The 23,058-nt window shown below is 35.4% G+C and overlaps 1 protein-coding gene across 5 annotated transcripts in view; it reads left to right on the plus strand.

The window, feature by feature from the left end:
- The first annotated feature begins 1,154 nt into the window (after positions 1–1,154).
- vps39 (VPS39 subunit of HOPS complex) overlaps positions 1,155–23,058 on the plus strand; it is a 70,916-nt gene continuing 49,012 nt past the window's right edge. For 3 of the 5 annotated variants that reach the window (XM_062034068.1, XM_062034069.1, XM_062034072.1), the window contains exons 1-9: positions 1,156–1,602; positions 4,077–4,142; positions 12,597–12,661; positions 12,730–12,772; positions 12,844–12,938; positions 18,051–18,149; positions 18,240–18,332; positions 21,119–21,302; positions 21,394–21,514. In XM_062034068.1, coding sequence (XP_061890052.1) covers positions 1,530–1,602; positions 4,077–4,142; positions 12,597–12,661; positions 12,730–12,772; positions 12,844–12,938; positions 18,051–18,149; positions 18,240–18,332; positions 21,119–21,302; positions 21,394–21,514 — 839 coding nt within the window. In that variant the 5' untranslated portion in view covers positions 1,156–1,529. Of the gene's footprint in view, positions 1,603–4,076; positions 4,143–12,596; positions 12,662–12,729; positions 12,773–12,843; positions 12,939–18,050; positions 18,150–18,239; positions 18,333–21,118; positions 21,303–21,393; positions 21,515–23,058 lie in introns of all 5 variants that reach the window. The other 2 variants (XM_062034071.1, XM_062034073.1) reach the window with 2 other exon arrangements.

Here is a 23,058-nt window from a genome sequence, read left to right on the forward strand (position 1 = left end):
TTCAGACCCTTCCATGATTTTTAAGTGGGAGAACTTGCAAAATAGCAGGGTGTTCAAATACTTATTTTCTTGACTGTATATATAACAAAGTGCAAAGCCATAGGCTCACACAAGTTCAATAATTTAAAAAAATACAAATAAAAACGTTATTTTATTTTTTTGAATTTTATAAACCTTCATTTAAAAACTGTAACATTTACCAACAATTGAGAAATAATAATAATAATCAAAATAAGTACAAAAACAGTACAAATCAGCGCCAGGGGGTTGCAAACTCAGTAAAGTAACTAAAATAGAATGCAAAAAAAAAAATTTGTTCTTATGGACAGTTAAGTGAATTGTAAATGTACGTTTGTTCTTCAATAAAAAAAATAAATAATAATAATAATTCAAAAAATAAAAAGGTTAATTATTTTTTTTTTTTTGAATTTTATAAACCTTTATTTATAAACTGCAACATTTACAAACAATCGGGAAATAATAAAAATAAAAACAAGTACAAAAACAGTAAAAAATCAGCGCCAGGGGGTTGTAAACTCAATAAAGTAACTAAAATAGAATGCAAAAATAATAATAATTGTTCTTATGGACAGTTAAGTGAATTTTAAATGTTTGTTTGTTCTTCAATAAAAAAAAAATATATATATATATAATTTCCATCCATCCATCCATTTTTTACCGCTTGTCCCATAATTTAAAAAAAAATAGAATGAAAACGTTAATTTTTTAAATTTTTTAAAAATTGTATAAACCTTTATTTATAAACTGCAACATTTACAAACAATCGAGAAATAATAATAATCAAAATAAGTACAAAAACAGTACAAATCTGCGCCAGGGGGTCGTAAACTTAATAAAGTAATTAAAATAGAATGCTATATATATATATATATATATATATATATATATATATATATATATATATATATATATATATATATATATATATATATATATATATATATATATATAAAACAAAGTGCAAAGCCATAGGCTCACACAAGTTCAGTGAATAATTTGAATTTGGAAAACTGCATAAAAAACGTCAATTGTCGCTCCTCGTGAGCGAGATGACGCAAGTCACGTGCTTGTCAAAGTGTCGTCGCGCGCAGCTCCAGTCAGCTGACCAGAGGCAGGAAGTAGCTCCAAGCTAACATGGCTCGCTAAAGTTTAGGGCGCTTCCGACTCTGACGTCACTTTAACTCGGCTCGCAGTCGTCTTATTTCACCAAATAACTTCTCGGACTGCGTTTGTGAGTTGGCCCGGGTGAAACTGGGGCGAATGCGATGCTTCAAGACGGCGCTCACAGCATGGCGACGTCTTAGCTAGCGAGCTAGCACTCGCTTGTTTTGACAGCGGCAGGTCGGCCATATCTCCCCGGGCAAGAGTCATACCTCCCCGGGCAAGAGTCATACCTCCCCGGGCAAGAGTCATACCTCCCCGGGCAGGTCAGCCATACCTCCCCGGGCAAGAGGCCACTCACGGCGGGCTCGTAAACACAAAGATCGGTACCGCTCAGGGTGAAGAAGATGCATGACGCCTATGAGCCGGTGCCTATTTTGGAAAAACTTCCTCTCCAGATTGATTGTCTGGCGGCCTGGGGTGAGTTGGACCTCCACAAATACTAGATGTTCAAAATGGGGCCCCAGGGACCCCATCAAGTCATAAAAATGGGGTCCCCGGTAAATGTTTGGGGTGAAACTTTTTTGACAACAAATGATAAATGTTTACATTATCCTCTGATATCTCACATTCTATATTGTGTTTTGGAAAAAAGTTGTCATAAACGTTTGAGTCATTCAAAAAAATAATACAAAAGATTGTACGCCACCTCTTTTATTTGGACTATCCCTGATTACATGGCAACAGCTGTTTCTAAGGGACGGGGGTCGTAAAAAGCCATCGCCTTTGATTACAAAACAGTTCAAAAGAAAAGGTCGTCAACAGCCGTTTTGGGGTCCCTATTTTTTGTAAGCGTTTTGAAAACAAATGATAAATGTTTGCATGATCCTCTTGTATCTCACATTCTTTATTGTGTTTTGGAAAAAGGTTGTCATAAACGTTTAATTAATTTAAAAAATAATACAAAAGGAAAAAAAAAAATTCTGCAAATGTAAATGTATTCAGTTATAAACATTCATTCACTTTCTTCTTTCCTTCATGGATCTAAACTTTACCACCGCCGCTAGTTGTGTCTATATTTGTATTTAATACATTGTAGGTGTACAGTGTTGGTGCTAGGAATTTTCAAAATGGGATCCCTGGGACCCCATCAAGTCATAAAAATGGGGTCCCCGGTAAATTTTTGGGGTCCCACTTTTTTTTGTAATTGTTTTGTAAACAAATGATAAATGTATGTGTCAGGTTCAAACACTGATGACATCTATTAAACAAGACAAGAAGCAAAGAATCAAACAGAGACAGAATTAAATTTGGCTCAATTGAGGAGAGACGCCTGGACACTCTACCCTTGTACTGTGTCTCAACACGCTCTGGCGAAAGATTGTACGCCACCTCTTTTATTTGGACTTTCCCTGATTACATGGCAACAGCTGTTTCTAAGGGACGGGGGTCGTAAAACAGCCATCGCCTTTGATTACAAAACAGTTCAAAAGAAAAGGTCGTAAACAGCCGTTTTGGGGTCCCACTTTTTTGTAAGCGTTTTGAAAACAAATGATAAATGTATGCATGATCCTCTTATATCTCACATTCAATATTGTGTTTTGCAAAAAAGATTGTCATATACGTTACTTAATTAATTAAAAAAACAATACAAAAGAAAACACTTTTTTATTTTTTTTAAAATGTATTTATTTATTTATTAAAATTTTTAACTTTTGTGCCAATGCGTTTGTTGTTCTTATTTATCTTACGCTTGTGTTGTTGCCCAAAAAATAAATTGCAAGTGATATTGTTTGTATGACTATTGTTAAGTACTTTTGGGAGGCATTGTTAATGTTCTAACTATATTAAAGTGTATTTTTCTACAAGATCTATCTTTTTTTTATGTAACAATAACATGTTCATTATTGTTTTATAGGTTGAGCATCACATGAAAAAAAATCTTGCAAAAAAGAAAAAAATTAGGCTATAATATTATGTGTCCTTACTAACTTTTTTTAGTCATTAATAAAATGAGTCCAAATGCACAAGTTTTGTACAATGCCAAGTCTGTACGTATAATCCACACGATGTTAAGGAACAGAGCTTCGCCCCAATGCGCGCTCCTTCTGTGGGGGATACAAAATATTTCAGGGATACAGAATTTTGCACGACACCGGCAAATATAAACAAAACAAAACACCGGCGGAAAGCGATAATCGATAAAAAAACAAAACAAGCAAACCGGAGTTCTGACCCGGAGAAGGCAGGGTTGGTAAAAAAAAAATAAAAAAATAATCTGCGTCCAGGGTGTCAGATTCAAACACCGATGACATCTATTAAACAGACAAGAAGCAAGGAATTAAACAGAGACAGGATTCAATTTAGCTCATGAGGAGAGCGTGTCGACCTGTACCCTCGTACAGTGTCACCCACGCTCTGACGAAAAAGTTCCACGCCTCCTCTTTTTATTCGGACTTTCCCTGATTACATAGCTTCAGCTGTTTCTAAGCGGAGAGGGGGTCGTAAACTGCTCTTGCACTCTGTCACAAACAGTTCAAAGAAAAGGTGCCTGGAGGGGGTGTCGGGTCCTGCTTCCTCTCCGCTTTGTAGATCTCGGGTCAGGGCGAGGTCTTCCTGTGGCTGTCAATAGGTCACAGAAATCGACACCTCCATGTCACATCCCACCGCACACAGTGGAGTTTTACAAGCCTTTTGATTGGTAAGATGAAAGATAGCTTTTGTCTTCCCGCAGGGGACCTGAACTAAAATGGAACACAAAGTTGTGTGATAACTTCTATACAATTATTCTGATACCGGGTCCTTCCGGAAATGCGAGTCCTTTTTTATTTCAATGCGTAAAAAAACACAAAACAGGGATGAGTCTTACTGATAATGCATCAAGGAAGCTTAAGTACCCTTTTGGAGCACGTCTACCATGAAAAGTGCTTGAATGTGTGATCTTTCTTCCACAGAGGACTGGCTGCTCGTCGGAACCAAGCCCGGACATCTCCTTCTCTACAGGATTAAAAAAGATGCAGGTACCTGACACCATTTCCTGTATGACGATGATTCTTTTGTGTGCTTGTTAAAGGGGAACTGCACTTTTCGTTTCTTTGGAATTGTGCCGATCATTCACAATCACTATGAGAGACAAGAACACATGTCTTTTTTGTATAGGATTCTAAAGATAAAACAAACTATTTCAAGATGCAGCTAATAGGAGTCCCATCCCAGCAGACACAAGACATTGAAACAACGTTGAGAACTTGTTAATTAGGTCCTGACGTTAAACAACTCAAGTCTAACGTTGAAACAACATGCTTTTTGACAACGTTTAATCAATGTTAGGTTGTGATGTTGATTTGACATTGAAATTTGGTAATTTCCCAATCATTATTCTACAACACAAATACAACGTTAAAACAACAACCTTTTTGACAACATTTAATCAATGTTGGATTCTGACGTTGATTTGACCATTGAAATGTGGTCATTTCCCAACCAATATTCTACAGCATTGAAACAACATGCTTTTTGACAATGTTGGGTTGTGACGTTGATTTGACATTTAATTTTGGTAATTTCCCAACCAATATTCTACAACACAAATACAACGTTGAAACAACATGCTTTTTGACAACGTTTATTCAATGTCAGGTTGTGACGTTGATTTGACCATTGAAATTTGGTCATTTCCCAATCATTATTCTACAACACAAATACAACGTTAAAACAACAACCTTTTTGACAACATTTAATTAATGTTGGATTTTGACGTTGATTTGACATTGAAATTTGGTCATTTCCCAACCAATATTCTACAACACAAATACAACGTTGAAACAACATGCTTTTTGACGACGTTCATTCATTGTTAGGTTGTGACGTTAATTTGGCATTGAAATTTGGTCATTTCCCAACCAATATTTTACAGCACAAATACAATGTTGAAACAACATGCTTTTTGACAACGTTTATTCAATGTTAGATTGTGACGTTGATTTGGGCATTGAAATTTGGTCATTTCCCAACCAATATTCTACAACACAAATACAACATTGAAACAACATGCTTTTTGACCACGTTTAATCAATGTCAGGTTGTGATGTTGATTTGACCGTTGAAATTCGGTCATTTCCCAACCAATATTCTACAACATTGAAACAACATGCTTTTTGACAACGTTTATTCAATGTCAGGTTGTGACGTTGATTTGACCATTGAAATATGGTAATTTCCTTACCAATATTCTACAACACAAATACAACGTTGAAACAACATGCTTTTTGACAACGTTTATTCAATGTCAGGTTGTGACGTTGATTTGACCATTGAAATTTGGTCATTTCCCAACCAATATTCTACAACATTGAAACAACATGCTTTTTGACAATGTTGGGTTGTGACGTTGATTTGACATTGAATTTTGGTCATTTCCCAACCAATATTCTACTAAACAAATACGTTGATACAACATGCTTTTTGACAACTTTTAATCAATGGTTGTGACGTTGATTTAACATTGAAATTTGGTCATTTCCCAACCAATATTCTACAACATTGAAACAACATGCTTTTTGACAATGTTGGGTTGGGACGTTGATTTGACATTGAATTTTGGTCATTTCCAAACCAATATTCTACAACTCAAATACAACATTGAAACAACATGCTTTTTGACAACGTTTATTCAATGTCAGGTTGTGACGTTGATTTGACCGTTGAATTTTGGTCATTTTCCAATCAATATTCTACAACACAAATACAACGTTGAAACAACATGCTTTTTGACAACGTTTATTCAATGTCAGGTTGTGACGTTGATTTGACCATTGAAATGTGGTCATTTCCCAACCAATATTCTACAACACAAATACGTTGATACAACATGCTTTTTGACAACTTTTAATCAATGGTTGTGACGTTGATTTAACATTGAAATTTGGTCGTTTCCAAACCAATATTCTACAACTCAAATACAACATTGATACAACATGCTTTTTGACAAGGTTTATTCAATGTCAGGTTGTGACGTTGTTTTGACCGTTGAGATTTGGTCATTTCCCAACCAATATTCTACAACATTGAAACAACATGCTTTTTGACAATGTTGGGTTGGGACGTTGATTTAACATTGAAATTTGGTAGTTTCCCAATCATTATTCTACAACACAAATACAACATTAAAACAACAACTTTTTTGACAACATTTAATCAATGTTGGATTCTGACGTTGATTTGACATTGAAATTTGGTCATTTCCCAACCAATATTCTACAACACAAATACAACGTTGAAACAACATGCTTTTTGACGTTTATTCAATGTTAGGTTGTGACGTTAATTTGGCATTGAAATTTGGTAATTTCCCAACCATTATTTTACAACACAAATACAACATTGAAACAACATGCTTTTTGACAACATTTAATCAATGTTGGGTTCTGACTTGATTTGACCATTGAAATTTGGTCATTTCCCAACCAATATTCTACAACACAAATACAACGTTGAAACTACATGCTTTTTGACGACGTTCATTCAATGTCAGGTTGTGACGTTGATTTGACCGTTGAAATTTGGTCATTTCCCAACCAATATTCTACAACATTAAAACAACATGCTTTTTGACAATGTTGGGTTGTGACGTTGATTTAACATTGAAATTTGGTAATTTCCCAACCATTATTCTACAACACAAATACAACGTTAAAACAACAACCTTTTTGACAACATTTAATCAATGTTGGATTCTGACGTTGATTTGACCATTGAAATTTGGTCATTTCCCAACCAATATTCTACAACACAAATACAACGTTGAAACAACATGCTTTTTGACCAAGTTCATTCAATTTCAGGTTGTGACGTTAATTTGGCATTGAAATTTGGTCATTTCCCAACCAATATTTTACAGCACAAATACAACGTTAAAACAACATGCTTTTTGACAACATTTTAATCAATGTTGGATTCTGACGTTGATTTGACATTGAAATTTGGTCATTTCCCAACCAATATTTTACAGCACAAATACAACGTTGAAACAACATGCTTTTTAACGACGTTTAATCAATGTTAGGTTGTGATTTTGATTTGACCGTTGAAATTCGGTCATTTCCCAACCAATATTCTACAACATTGAAACAACATGCTTTTTGGCAATGTTGGGTTGTGACGTTGATTTAACATTGAAATTTGGTAATTTCCCAACCATTATTCTACAACACAAATACAACGTTAAAACAACAACCTTTTTGACAACATTTAATCAATGTTGGATTCTGACGTTGATTTGACCATTGAAATGTGGTCATTTCCCAACCAATATTCTACAACACAAATACAACATTGAAACAACATGCTTTTTGACAACGTTTATTCAATGTTGGGTTCTGACGTTGATTTGACATTGAAATTTGGTCGTTTCCAAACCAATATTCTACAACTCAAATACAACATTGAAACAACATGCTTTTTGACAACGTTTATTCAATGTCAGGTTGTGACGTTGATTTGACCGTTGAAATTTGGTCATTTCCCAACCAATATTCTACAACATTGAAACAACGTGCTTTTTGACAATGTTGGGTTGTGACGTTTATTTAACATTGAAATTTGGTAATTTCCCAATCATTATTCTACAACACAAGTACAACGTTAAAACAACAACCTTTTTGACAACATTTAATCAATGTTGGATTCTGACGTTGATTTGACCATTGAAATTTGGTCATTTCCCAACCAATATTCTACAACATTGAAACAACATGCTTTTTGACAATGTTGGGTTGTGACGTTGATTTGACATTGAAATTTGGTAATTTCCCAACCAATATTCTACAACACAAATACAACGTTGAAACAACATGCTTTTTGACAACGTTTATTCAATGTCAGGTTGTGACGTTGATTTGACCATTGAAATTTGGTCATTTCCCAACCAATATTCTAAAACATTGAAACAACATGCTTTTTGACAATGTTGGGTTGTGACGTTGATTTGACATTGAATTTTGGTCATTTCCCAACCAATATTCTACTAAACAAATACGTTGATACAACATGCTTTTTGACAACTTTTAATCAATGGTTGTGACGTTGATTTAACATTGAAATTTGGTCATTTCCCAACCAATATTCTACAACATTGAAACAACATGCTTTTTGACAATGTTGGGTTGGGACGTTGATTTGACATTGAATTTAGGTCATTTCCAAACCAATATTCTACAACTCAAATACAACATTGAAACAACATGCTTTTTGACAACGTTTATTCAATGTCAGGTTGTGACGTTGATTTGACCATTGAAATGTGCTCATTTCCCAACCAATATTCTACAACACAAATACGTTGATACAACATGCTTTTTGACAACTTTTAATCAATGGTTGTGACGTTGATTTAACATTGAAATTTGGTCGTTTCCAAACCAATATTCTACAACTCAAATACAACATTGATGCAACATGCTTTTTGACAACGTTTATTTAATGTCAGGTTGTGACGTTGTTTTGACCGTTGAGATTTGGTCATTTCCCAACCAATATTCTACAACATTGAAACAACATGCTTTTTGACAATGTTGGGTTGTGACGTTGATTTAACATTGAAATTTGGTAGTTTCCCAACCAATATTCTACAACACAAATACAACGTTGAAACAACATGCTTTTTGACGTTTATTCAATGTTAGGTTGTGACGTTAATTTGGCATTGAAATTTGGTAATTTCCCAACCATTATTCTACAACACAAATACAACATTAAAACAACAACCTTTTTGACAACATTTAATCAATGTTGGATTCTGACCTTGATTTGACCATTGAAATGTGGTCATTTCCCAACCAATATTCTACAACACAAATACAACATTGAAACAACATGCTTTTTGACAACATTTAATCAATGTTGGGTTCTGACTTGATTTGACCATTGAAATTTGGTCATTTCCCAACCAATATTCTACAACACAAATACAACGTTGAAACAACATGCTTTTTGACGACGTTCATTCAATGTCAGGTTGTGACGTTGATTTGACCGTTGAAATTTGGTCATTTCCCAACCAATATTCTACAACATTAAAACAACATGCTTTTTGACAATGTTGGGTTGTGACGTTGATTTAACATTGAAATTTGGTAATTTCCCAACCATTATTCTACAACACAAATACAACGTTAAAACAACAACCTTTTTGACAACATTTAATCAATGTTGGATTCTGACGTTGATTTGACCATTGAAATTTGGTCATTTCCCAACCAATATTCTACAACACAAATACAACGTTGAAACAACATGCTTTTTGACCACGTTCATTCAATGTCAGGTTGTGACGTTAATTTGGCATTGAAATTTGGTCATTTCCCAACCAATATTTTACAGCACAAATACAACGTTAAAATAACATGCTTTTTGACAACATTTTAATCAATGTTGGATTCTGACGTTGATTTGACATTGAAATTTGGTCATTTCCCAACCAATATTTTACAGCACAAATACAACGTTGAAGCAACATGCTTTTTAACGACGTTTAATCAATGTTAGGTTGTGATTTTGATTTGACCGTTGAAATTCGGTCATTTCCCAACCAATATTCTACAACATTGAAACAACATGCTTTTTGGCAATGTTGGGTTGTGACGTTGATTTAACATTGAAATTTGGTAATTTCCCAACCATTATTCTACAACACAAATACAACGTTAAAACAACAACCTTTTTGACAACATTTAATCAATGTTGGATTCTGACGTTGATTTGACCATTGAAATGTGGTCATTTCCCAACCAATATTCTACAACACAAATACAACATTGAAACAACATGCTTTTTGACAACGTTTATTCAATGTTGGGTTCTGACGTTGATTTGACATTGAAATTTGGTCGTTTCCAAACCAATATTCTACAACTCAAATACAACATTGAAACAACATGCTTTTTGACAACGTTTATTCAATGTCAGGTTGTGACGTTGATTTGACCGTTGAAATTTGGTCATTTCCCAACCAATATTCTACAACATTGAAACAACGTGCTTTTTGACAATGTTGGGTTGTGACGTTTATTTAACATTGAAATTTGGTAATTTCCCAATCATTATTCTACAGCACAAGTACAACGTTAAAACAACAACCTTTTTGACAACATTTAATCAATGTTGGATTCTGACGTTGATTTGACCATTGAAATGTGGTCATTTCCCAACCAATATTCTACAACATTGAAACAACATGCTTTTTGACAATGTTGGGTTGTGACGTTGATTTGACATTGAAATTTGGTAATTTCCCAACCAATATTCTACAACACAAATACAACGTTGAAACAACATGCTTTTTGACAACGTTTATTCAATGTCAGGTTGTGACGTTGATTTGACCATTGAAATTTGGTCATTTCCCAACCAATATTCTACAACATTGAAACAACATGCTTTTTGACAATGTTGGGTTGTGACGTTGATTTGACATTGAATTTTGGTCATTTCCCAACCAATATTCTACTAAACAAATACGTTGATACAACATGCTTTTTGACAACTTTTAATCAATGGTTGTGACGTTGATTTAACATTGAAATTTGGTCATTTCCCAACCAATATTCTACAACATTGAAACAACATGCTTTTTGACAATGTTGGGTTGGGACGTTGATTTGACATTGAATTTAGGTCATTTCCAAACCAATATTCTACAACTCAAATACAACATTGAAACAACATGCTTTTTGACAATGTTTATTCAATGTCAGGTTGTGACGTTGAGTTGACCATTGAAATGTGGTCATTTCCCAACCAATATTCTACAACACAAATAAGTTGATACAACATGCTTTTTGACAACTTTTAATCAATGGTTGTGACGTTGATTTAACATTGAAATTTGGTCGTTTCCAAACCAATATTCTACAACTCAAATACAACATTGATACAACATGCTTTTTGACAACGTTTATTCAATGTCAGGTTGTGACGTTGTTTTGACCGTTGAAATTTGGTCATTTCCCAACCAATATTCTACAACATTGAAACAACATGCTTTTTGACAATGTTGGGTTGTGACGTTGATTTAACATTGAAATTTGGTCATTTCCCAATCATTATTCTACAACACAAATACAACGTTAAAACAACAACCTTTTTGACAACATTTAATCAATGTTGGATTCTGACGTTGATTTGACCATTGAAATGTGGTCATTTCCCAACCAATATTCTACAACACAAATACAACGTTGAAACAACATGCTTTTTGACGACGTTTAATCAATGTTGGGTTCTGATGTTGATTTGACCGTTGGAATGATGCATTTTGTGGCTTTTAATGCCTCACAATCAAACTCTTTTATGTTAAAATACTGAACAGATGTTTATTGGGATAAGGTAAACATCTGTTCAGTATTTTATAGGGGTGTAATGGTACACAAAAATGTCGGTTCGGCACGTACCTCGGTTTAGAGGTCACGGTTCGGTTCATTTTCGGTACAGTAAGAAAACAACAAAATATACATTTTTGGGGTTATTTATTTACCAAATTTGCAAAATCTTCAACCAAAAATATTTTTCTTAGTGTAATATTTGATGTGAAGTAATGGGAACCTTGGATAGGTCAATAATTCATAATAACGTAGATTTTGATTCAATATTATGTTTTGAGCAATGACAGTTTGAAAGAAAAAAACCCCAGCTTTGTTTTATTAGTCAACATTGCAACTTGTTTAATCTTTTTTATTTCACTTTTGTTATGTTTTTGTTTATTTCAAGAGTATTTTTAGAATGTGCCGTTGGCCTTTAAAACATTAGCTGTGGGCCGCAAATGGCACACTTTTGACACCCCTGTTATAGATAATAAAAAATTAAATGTGATAAATCTATGGATAAAAAGCAGAGCCTGGTGACCCATGCGCGTTTATCATAACTCTCTCTCTCTCTGCCCCTCCCTCACCAATGCTGCTGCGTGCACAATTTGTTTTGTTTTTAACCCCTTCTTAACCCTGAACGTACATAGAAAATACACGCAACCCTAACTCAAAATGCCGGACATTTGAAGCATGTAAGAAACTCCGCCCTGACAGCTCCGCAAAAGAGGACATGTCCGGTGAAAAGAAGACGTATGGTCAGTCTATCCTAGCCCGTTAGCTGCTAGCATGCCGTGTGTTGTGCCTCGGTGTGCATTGTTTACACAACGTGCGTTACGCTACTTAATATGTCCGTGTGGAAACTCGTTCGGTACACCTCCGAACCGAACCGGAACCCCCGTACCGAAACGGTTCAATACAAATACACGTACCGTTACACCCCTAGTGGTACTTTAACATGAAAGTGTTTGATTGTGAGGCATTAAAAGTCCATCAGACCCACAAACGCTGGCTGAGTAACAACAATATGAACATTACACAAGGGTTTTAAGACTCCCCCAGCTTTGAAGAGGCGTTTAAAAAAACGTGTGATGAACTTTTTTTTCCCCCTTTTAGCCACCAACCTCTTTGAAGTGACACTGGAGAAATCCAACAAGAACTTTTCAAAGAAGATCCAGCAGGTAATGGTGCTGCAAAGCATTTGAACGCTAACTCCATCCTCATTGGCAAACTCTCGCCTCTTCCGCAGCTTTATGTCGTCTCGCAGTACAAAATACTGGTCAGTCTCCTGGGTAAGTCCTCGCCTTCCGAAACCTCGTTGTGGCGCGTGGTTTTTTACGACCTGACCCAAGTTGTCCCGCAGAGAACAACATCCACGTCCACGACCTCCTGACTTTCCAGCAAATCACAGTCCTGTCCAAGGCAAAAGGAGCCACGCTTTTCGTCTGTGACCTGCAGGTTGGTTCCTCACACTGACAATACCATGCGGGACTTCTCACTCAGCTCAGGATGGATCAGGATTCAGGATGCTTTATTATTGTCCATTCTTTAACACGGACAAGACACATAAGAACTGAAATGACATTTTCGGCACAGTCCCACTAAGAGCAGACATACTCTACAGCAGGGGTCACCAACGCGGTGCCCGCGGGCACCAGGTAGCCCGTAAGGACCAGGGGCCGTACTTATCAAGTTGACTTAAGAGTAAATAAATTCTTCGCTGAAAGCTGCACTTAAAAGTTAGTTATCAAGCGTCTTACTCACACTTTCAGCGAAGTGTAGGACTGAATCTTAAGTGTCACACTCAGAGCTGAATTACGACATTACTATGTGCCGTAAACGCAATTTTAGGTGACGTCATTTCTGTGTCCATAGAAATGACCAATCACGGAAGGGAATCCGTTGTCTAAGAATAAAGAAATATCTTGGAAATATTTAAGTGGACAATGGGAGTGTATATTTTGACAATAAACTACAAAATAATACAAAACAAACTAGTCCCCGCCGGCACTCACGCTACCGCTCCCTCTCTTCTATCGCCCACACACTCACTGACGTCACTCACCTCACGGCCACACACATACGCTACTGTCATAACATTTTCTTTCCAATTCATTAATTAGGCAACTAATTTGAAACTGGTGTGGGTGGCTCTATATATACTAGCCCACTGCAGCCACACGCAGAAATCAACAAGGAATCGAAAAGTATTAAATCTGTGACAAAAATAATACCCGCTCTGTCTAAACGATACCGTTTGATCAGCTGCTCGTCATCAAACAAATCCAGGACATCGTTCCGCTCCCTGAACGTTTGCGCACGTCTCTCTCGCCTCAGTGCCATCCCCTGCTGGCAACTCCTAACCACTTAAGACACCTCTGAAATATCGTGGAGAGTAGGAGTGATTCTTAGACTTAAGAACGTTGATAAAAAGCTTTTATTCTTAAGTTTGAGAGTAGGACTAAATTTCGCAAATTCTCAGGACTTAAGTGTAAAATGGCACTCTAAGAAGCTTGATAAGTACGGCCCCTGATGAGTAGCCCGCTGGCCTGTTCTAAAAATAGCTCAAATAGCAGCACTTACCAGTGAGCTGCCTCTATTTTTTAAATTGTATTTATTTACTAGCAAGCTGGTCTCGCTTTGCTTGACATTTTTAATTCTAAGAGAGACAAAACTCAAATAGAATTTGAAAATTTCAAGAAAATATTTTAAAGACTTGGTCTTAACTTGTTTAAATAAATTCATTAATTTTTTTACTTTGCTTCTTATAACTTTCAGAAAGACAATTTTAGAGAAAAAATACAACCTTCAAAAGGATTTTAGGATTTTTAAACACATATACCTTTTTACCTTTTAAATTCCTTCCTCTTCTTTCCTGACAATTTAAATCAATGTTCAAGAATTTTTTTTATTTTTTATTATAAAGAATAATAAATACATTTTAATTTAATTCTTCATTTTAGCTTCTGTTTTTTCGACGAAGAATATTTGTGAAATATTTCTTCAAACTTATTATGATTAAAATTCAAAAAAATTATTCTGGCAAATCTAGAAAATCTGTAGAATCAAATTGAAATCTTATTTCAAAGTATTTTGAATTTATTTTAAAAATTTTGTTCTGGAAAATCTAGAAGAAATAATGATTTGTCTTTGTTAGAAATATAGCTTGGTCCATCCATCCATTTTCTACCGCTTATTCCCTTTGGGGTCGTGGGGGCGCTGGAGCCTATCTCAGCTACTATTGGGGGGAAGGCGGGGTACACCCTGGACAAGTCGCCACCTCATCGCTTGGTCCAATTTGTTATATATTCTAACAAAGTGTAGATTGGATTTTAACCTATTTAAAACATGTCATCAAAATTATAAGATTAATCTTAATCAGGAAAAATTACTAATGATGTTCCATAAATTCTTTTTTTTTATTTTTTCAAAAAGATTCGAAATAGCTAGTTTTTCTCTTCTTTTTTTCGGTTGAATTTCGAATTTTAAAGAGTCGAAATTGAAGATAAACTATGTGTCAAAATTTAATAGTAATTTTTTTCGTGTTTTCTCCTCTTTTAAACCGTTAAATTAAGTGTAAATATCATTAATTATTAATAATAACATAGAGTTAAAGGTAAATTGAGCAAATTGGCTATTTCTGGAAATTTATGTGTGTATCAAACTGGTAGCCCTTCGCATTAATCAGTACCCACGAAACCTAATTTGCCATAGCACACATAAACAAGTTACATATAATCACAACAACTCGCAACAGAGGGGGGTGTTGGGGCTCTGGAGGCCGGCCTGCTGCTATGAAGCGCTACTCAGCCGCCCATCAGTCCGAAGGGGAATCAAGCGGTGGTGAAGGCGTGGGGTGTGTGTTTGTTTATATGCCCATTGTCTTTGGGTGTAGTGGTGTTGTGTCCATAGGCCCGGGGCCGTTCTACATGCAATGCAAGCAAAGTTCGACTTCCAGGTGTCAGAGGTCAAAAGCGTCCATCTTTGAGAGTCCTCAGGGGATGTTTGCAGAACAGCCTGCTCCTGTTGTTGCGGCGTCGAGGCCATTCGAGGGAGTCAAATCGTAGATTAGGATTTTTGTTTTTCCGCGAGCAGACATTACAATGGCTTGTCTGTTCTATTCGTCCATGTTGGCTCTCATATCCAATTTTTCCCTTTCAGCAAGCTTCTCCACCATGTGATCCATCTTGCGATTCAATTCAGAAATCGCCCCAGACTGTGATCCCACAGCCCGGCCCAAACCTTCCATTGCGACGAACAGCCTTTGGGCTCCTTGAGTGGCTGCCATCGTCTTACGAATTTTAGCTGTTTTGCAATTGCTACCGTTTTAGTGCAGATTCATATGACAAACTCGCACGCATCATCCTCAGACTTCAGTCCGGAAACAAACATGTTCCGTAAAACTCTAAAAACGACACAGACATCGACGGAGCCGTAAAACACGAATAAAACCGGATACAAAAATGTTCATCCAATGCTATACAAGCAAAGTGTTTCCGACGTCTGGAGAAGAGCCAAACTGGGCTTTGAATGTCTATAATGTAGAGTTGTACTGTATACCGGTACTAGTATAGTACGGTACTATACTCTGTTTGAAAAGTACCGGTTCCCCCTGTCACGTCATGACATTGCTGGTTTTACAAGCAGAGGAGCATGTTCGGCAGTGCACACACACGGAGTACTTACAAACAGACACAGTGTGTAAACAGAAAAGGGAGAACGGACGCATTTTGGTGTAAAAAGTAAAGATAAAGGTGAAGTTATAACACTGAAACACCCTCAGGAAGAGGTGCTATAATTCCTCTAAAGGCTTCGTGGCCACATGCGTGGACAGCACCTTTTAGCTCTTATTTCCAAAATTGTGTACGCTACTGAATTGGGGTCTTTTGGCCACTTATGTGGACACTTATACTGCCATCTGGTGGTGTCAGAAGAGTATAACGTACAATGGAATTTGGGGGAAAAAAAGGGTAAAAATAAGATTTGCATGTCACTAAACATGAAGTACACGTTTGTGTACTTATGGACTAAGTACATCATATCAAAAGATGATTCTTAGTTTTTATTCTAATTAGGGCCCAATAAGCCCAAATAGCAAAAAGTAATAAAAAAAGTATGTAAACAAACAGCTTGGGCCTTAAGAGGTTTTAAGACATGGCTAGCTAGCTAGCGGCTAACATCCATCAGTCTGTTGTGTTTTAGCTACTTCCAAATCACTAATCCTGGTCTCCATGGTGACAAATAAAGTTTCTTACAGGTACGTTATCACTGGAGGACGAGGAATAGCTAAACATGCTTCACTACACACCGTAGCTCACCGGTGTCACAAAGTAAACAAACGCCATGTGCGCATCTACACCTGACATCCACTGTAATGATACCAAGTACAAGAGCGTATCTAGTAGGGCTGCAACTAACGATTAATTTGATAATCGATTAATCTGTCGATTATTACTTCGATTAATAATCGGATAAAAGAGATCAACTACATTTCTATCCTTTCCAGTATTTTATTTTTTAAAAAACAGCATAATGGCACCATATTTATTTTGATTATTGTTTCTAAGCTGTTTGTAAATGTTGCAGTTTATAAATAAAAAATTATTTAAATTTTTATTTTTATTTTTTTTATTTTATTTTTTAAAAGCCTCTGCGCATGCGCGTTACATAGATCCAACGAACCGATGACTAAATTAATCGGCAACTATTTTTATAATCGATTTAATCGATTAGTTGTTGCAGCCCTAGTATCTAGTCGATACTACTATTACATCGATATTTTTTTGCCTCACAAAATCTATTTTCGTTTTTTTTAAATGTATATTATGTTTATAAACTCAGGAAATATGTCCCTGGACTTTGAATATGACCAATGTATGATCCTGTAACTACTTTGTATCGGATTGATACCTAAATGTGTGGTATCGTCCAAAACTAATGTCAGGTATCAAAGAAGAGAAGAATAAGTGATTATTACATTTTAACAGAAGTGTAGATAGAACATGTTAAAACAGAAAATAAGCAGATATTAACAGTAAATTAAAAAGTAGATTAATCAATTTTTACAGTTTGTCCCTCATAATGTGTATAAAATAATAGGTGTATAAATGACACAATATGTTACTGCATACGTCAGCAGACTAATTAGGAGTCTTTGTTTGTTTGCTTACTACTAAAAGACAAGTTGTCTAGTATGTTCACTATTTTATTAAATGACTAAATTGCAATAATAAACATATGTTAAATGTACCCTAAGATTTTTTGTGGTCCATTTTTTTTTTTTAAAAGAGTATAACTCCGCTCCCTAACACAGCTCATATATTCAATACACTCATTAAAACAAACATTACAAAGGCTACTGATGATAATTGTGTATACATGCTGTCAGTTATTGCATTGCACAGCAGGCTTTTAAACACGTCATCACATGCACACTCGTTAGAGCCAATCATTCCAGAATTGCTAGAACAATAACCCTAATAGCACCTTTGCACAGAACTGGCAAGTAATCCAACTGCAACTTCTCGTTTCCACGCGACTGTTATGTCATTTGTTCCATGTTGTTTCCAGCAAAGCAGCTCAGGAGAGGAAACACTGAGAATGTGTGTTGCGGTGAAAAAGAAGCTCCAGCTTTATTACTGGAAAGACCGAGAGTTCCATGAGCTGCAGGTAAAACACGACACGCCTCAGTTACACTCTCGCCATACTATTTAGGTTTTAGTCTTCAATCACCTTTTATTTCCCCGTCTTGTCTGTCAGGGCGACTTTAGTGCTCCAGATATCCCAAAGTCCATGGCGTGGTGCGAGAACTCCATCTGTGTCGGCTTCAAAAGAGACTACTACCTTATTCGGGTAGGCATGTTTATCCATGCGCAATCCACTCATACTGATCCAATACAAGATTTGTATCAAAGATAGTAGTGTTCACTTTGTTGACAGTGTCAGTGATGCATTACTGTAAACCAGGGATGTCCAAAATTATATATATATATATATTAGGGGTGTGGGAAAAAATCGATTCGAATTCGAATCGCGATTCTCACGTTGTGCGATTCAGAATCGATTCTCATTTTTAAAAAATCGATTTATTTTTTTATTTTTTTTATTTTTTATTTTATTTTATTTTTTTTAATTAATCAATCCAACAAAACAATACACAGCAATACCATAACAATGCAATCCAATTCCAAAACCAAACCCGACCCAGCAACACTCAGAAGTGCAATAAACAGAGCAATTGAGAGGAGACACAAACACCACACAGAGCAAACCAAAAGTAGTGGGAAAAAAATGAATATTATCAACAAAAGTATCAATATTAGTTACAATTTCAACATAGCAGTGATTAAAAATCCCTCATTGCCATTATCATTAGACATTTAGTTTATGAGATGCGATGCAAGTGTAAGCCACTGTGACACTATTGTTCATTTTTATTTTTTTATTTTTTTATTAATGTTTATAATGATCATATCAATGAGGGATTTTTAATCACTGCTATGTTGAAATTGTTACTAATATTGATGCTGTTGTTGATAATATTCATTTTTGTCTCACTACTTTTAGATTGTTCCGTGTCATGTTTGTGTGTCCTCAATTGCTCTCAATTGCTCTGTTTATTGCTATTCTGAATGTTGCTGGGTCAGGTTTTGTTTTGAAATTGTATTGCATTATTATGGTATTGTTGTGTATTGTTTTCACAAAAAAAAAAAAAAATCGTTTTTGAATCGAGAATCGTGTTGAATTGAAAAAAAAAATCGATTCTGAATCGAATCGTGACCCCAAGAATCGATTTTGAATCGAATCGTGGGACACCCAAAGATTCCCAGCCCTAATATATATATATATACTCCCCTGAAGAGCAGGGAAGCCTGCAAAACAGGCTTGTAGGGATGAAATAGCCTCTGTGATATATATATATATATATATACCGTATTTTTCGGACTATAAGTCGCAGTTTTTTCCATAGTTTGGCCGGGGGTGCGACTTATACTCAGGAGCGACTTATGTGTGAAATGATTAACACATTAGCGTAAAATATCAAATAATGTTATTTAGCTCGTTCACCTAAGAGACTAGACGTATAAGATTTCATGGGATTTAGCGATTAGGAGTGACAGATTGTTTGGTAAACGTATAGCATGTTCTATATGTTATAGTTATTTGAATGACTCTTACCATAATATGTTACGTTAACATACCAGGCACGTTCTCAGTTGGTTATTTATGCCTCATATAACGTACACTTATTCAGCCTGTTGTTCACTATTCTTTATTTATTTTAAATTGCCTTTCAAATGTCTATTTTTGGTGTTGGCTTTTATCAAATACATTTCCCTAAAAAATGCGACTTATACTGCAGTGCGACTTATATATGTTTTTTTCCGGCAGGTGCGACTTATACTCCGGTGCATATATATATATATATATATATATATATATATATATATATATATATATATATCGGCTTTTATATATATATATATATATATATATATATATATATATCGGCTTTTTGCCGATATTCCGATATTGTCCAACTCTTTGATACCGATATCAACCAATACTGATATATACAGTCGTGGAATTAACACATTATTATGCCTAATTTGGACAACCAGGTATGGTGAAGATAAGGTCCTTTTTTAAAATATTAATAAAATAAAATAAGATAAATCAATTAAAAAAAATGTCTTGAATAAAAAAGAAAGTAAAACAATATAAAAACAGTTACATAGAAACTAGTAATGAATGAAAATGAGTAAAATTAACTGTTAAAGGTTAGTACTATTAGTGGACCAGCAGCACAACTTACGGACTGTATCCCTTGCAGACTGTATTGATATATAATGTAGGAACCAGAATATTAATAACAGAAAGAAACAACCCCTTTGTGTGAATGAGTGTGAATGGCGGAGGGAGGTTTTTTGGGTTGGTGCACTAATTGTAAGTGTATCTTGTGTTTTTTGAGTTGGTTTAATAAAAATTTTTTAAAAAAAACGATACCGATAATTTAAAAAAAACGATACCGATAATTTCCGATATAACATTTTAAAGCATTTATCAGCCGATAATATCGGACATCTCTATAACATGTTGCTGCTCTAGTGTTTGATAAATAACCACGTGGTCAAAGGGAGCTACATTTTCCTTTAACTTGCCCACTCACGTACTCGTCACGCACCCCACATACTGCCATTCTTAAAGGAGCACACACACACACACGTGCTACTCTCACAACAGCGGCTTTAAAACACGCCTCGCCAAATGTGGCGATTAGTATGAGCACCTTTGCTTCAAACTGAGGTCAATATTTAAATAATGAACATTCAGTTCTGCACGAGGAGTTATAAAGAGTGACAGGTAATAATGTCATTGTTACACCTGTCCTGCTGTTCGGTCCGGTGCAGACCGCTCTCTTATTAAACTTATCTCAACTGCATTATGCCAGATATTTGAAGTAACACACTAATTCATAACATTTATTAAAAAGTAATTCCGTTAGCAGGGCTCGAATTTAACCACGGCAACCGTGGCGACTGCCCTTGTGACTTGCAGTCATGCAGTCCAAATTATTGGTAAAAGTGAAAAAGTGTGATTTTTTTTTTTTTTTTTTTTTTTTTTTTTCCCTTCTCCAGATGGATGGTCGTGGCTCCATCAAGGAACTCTTCCCCACAGGGAAACAGTTAGAGCCGCTGGTCGCCCCGCTGGCTGATGGGAAGGTCGCCGTCGGACAGGACGACCTCACCGTGGTGCTAAACGAAGAGGGGGTTTGCACCCAAAAGTGTGCTTTGAACTGGACGGACATCCCCATAGCGATGGGTAAGTCGCCACAGACTGGTGGCACCTGTCCAAATAGATCTATCACTTCCATAAAATAGGTTTTAGTCGTATTTCATTCTGCTATCTTCAGAGCACCAGCCTCCGTACATCATCGCAGTGCTACCTCGCTACGTGGAGATCAGGACCTTGGAGCCCAGGCTGCTGGTGCAGAGCGTGGAGCTGCAGAGACCTCGGTTCATCACGTCGGCTGGGTGAGCCGCTGGACACTCGCACCTAGGGCTGAAAAACTGTATCACAGTTATTGATAATTATTGATATTTTTTATGACCTCCAACTAGGGCTGGGCGATATGGCCTTTTTTTAATATCTCAATATTTTTAGGCCATGTCACGATACACCATATATATCTCCATATTTTGCCTAAGCCTTGAATGAACACTTGATGCATATAATCACAGCAGTATGATGATTCTATGTGTCTACATCAGGGGTCACCAACGCGGTGCCCACGGGCACAAGGTAGCCCGTAAGGACCAGATGAGTAGCCCGCTGGCCTGTTTTAAAAATAGCTCAAATAGCAGCACTTACCTGTGAGCTGCCTCTATTTTTTTAAATTGTATTTGTTTACCAGCAAGCTGGTCTCGCTTTGCTCGACATTTTTAATTCTAAGAGAGACAAAACTCAAATAGAATTTGAAAATCCAAGAAAATATTTAAAGACTTGGTTTTCACTTGTTTAAATAAATTCATTAATTGTTTTACTTTGCTTCTTATAACTTTCAGAAAGACAATTTTAGAGGAAAAAATACAACCTTAAAAATGATTTTAGGATTTTTAAACACAAATACCTTTTTACCTTTTAAATTCCTTCCTCTTCTTTCCTGACAATTTAAATCAATGTTCAAGTATTTTTTTTTTTTTTATTGTTTAGAATAATAAATACATTTTAATTTAATTCTTCATTTTAGCTTCTGTTTTTCCGACGAAGAATATTTGTGAATTATTTCTGCAAACTTATTATGATTAAAATTCAAAAAAATTATTCTGGCAAATCTAGAAAAATCTGTAGAATCAAATTTAAATCTTATTTCAAAGTCTTTTGAATTTCTTTTAAAAATGTTGTTCTGGAAAATCTAGAAGAAATAATGATTTGTCTTTGTTAGAAATATAGCTTGGTCCAATTTGTTATATATTATAACAAAGTGTAGATTGGATTTTAACCTATTTAAAACATGTCATCAAAATTCTAAAATTAATCTTAATCAGGAAAAATTACTAATGATGTTCCATAAATTATTTTTTTTATTGTTTCAAAAAGATTCAAATTAGCTAGTTTTACTCTTCTTTTTTTCGGTTGAATTTTGAATTTTAAAGAGTCGAAATTGAAGATAAACTATGTTTCAAAATTTAATTGTCATTTTTTTCTTGTTTTCTCCCCTTTTAAACCGTTCAATTAAGTGTAAATATCATTAACTATTAATAATAACATAGAGTTAAAGGTAAATTGAGCAAATTGGCTATTTCTGGCAATTTATTTAAGTGTGTATCAAACTGGTAGCCCTTCGCATTAATCACTACCCAAGAAGTAGCTCTTGCTTTCAAAAAGGTTGGTGACCCCTGGTCTACATTAAAACATTCTTCTTCATACTCCATTAATATATGCTACTTTTAAACTTTCATGCAGAGAGGGAAATCACAACTAAGTCAATTTAGCAAAAGTGTATTTATTAAACAGTTATTAAGCATTCATGTCATTTCCAAAACAGAAAGTGCAAGATTGTCAGAGACATTTTAAA

The sequence above is a fragment of the Entelurus aequoreus genome, linkage group LG23, assembly GCF_033978785.1.
Source record: "Entelurus aequoreus isolate RoL-2023_Sb linkage group LG23, RoL_Eaeq_v1.1, whole genome shotgun sequence".
NCBI classification, from domain to species: domain Eukaryota; kingdom Metazoa; phylum Chordata; class Actinopteri; order Syngnathiformes; family Syngnathidae; genus Entelurus; species Entelurus aequoreus.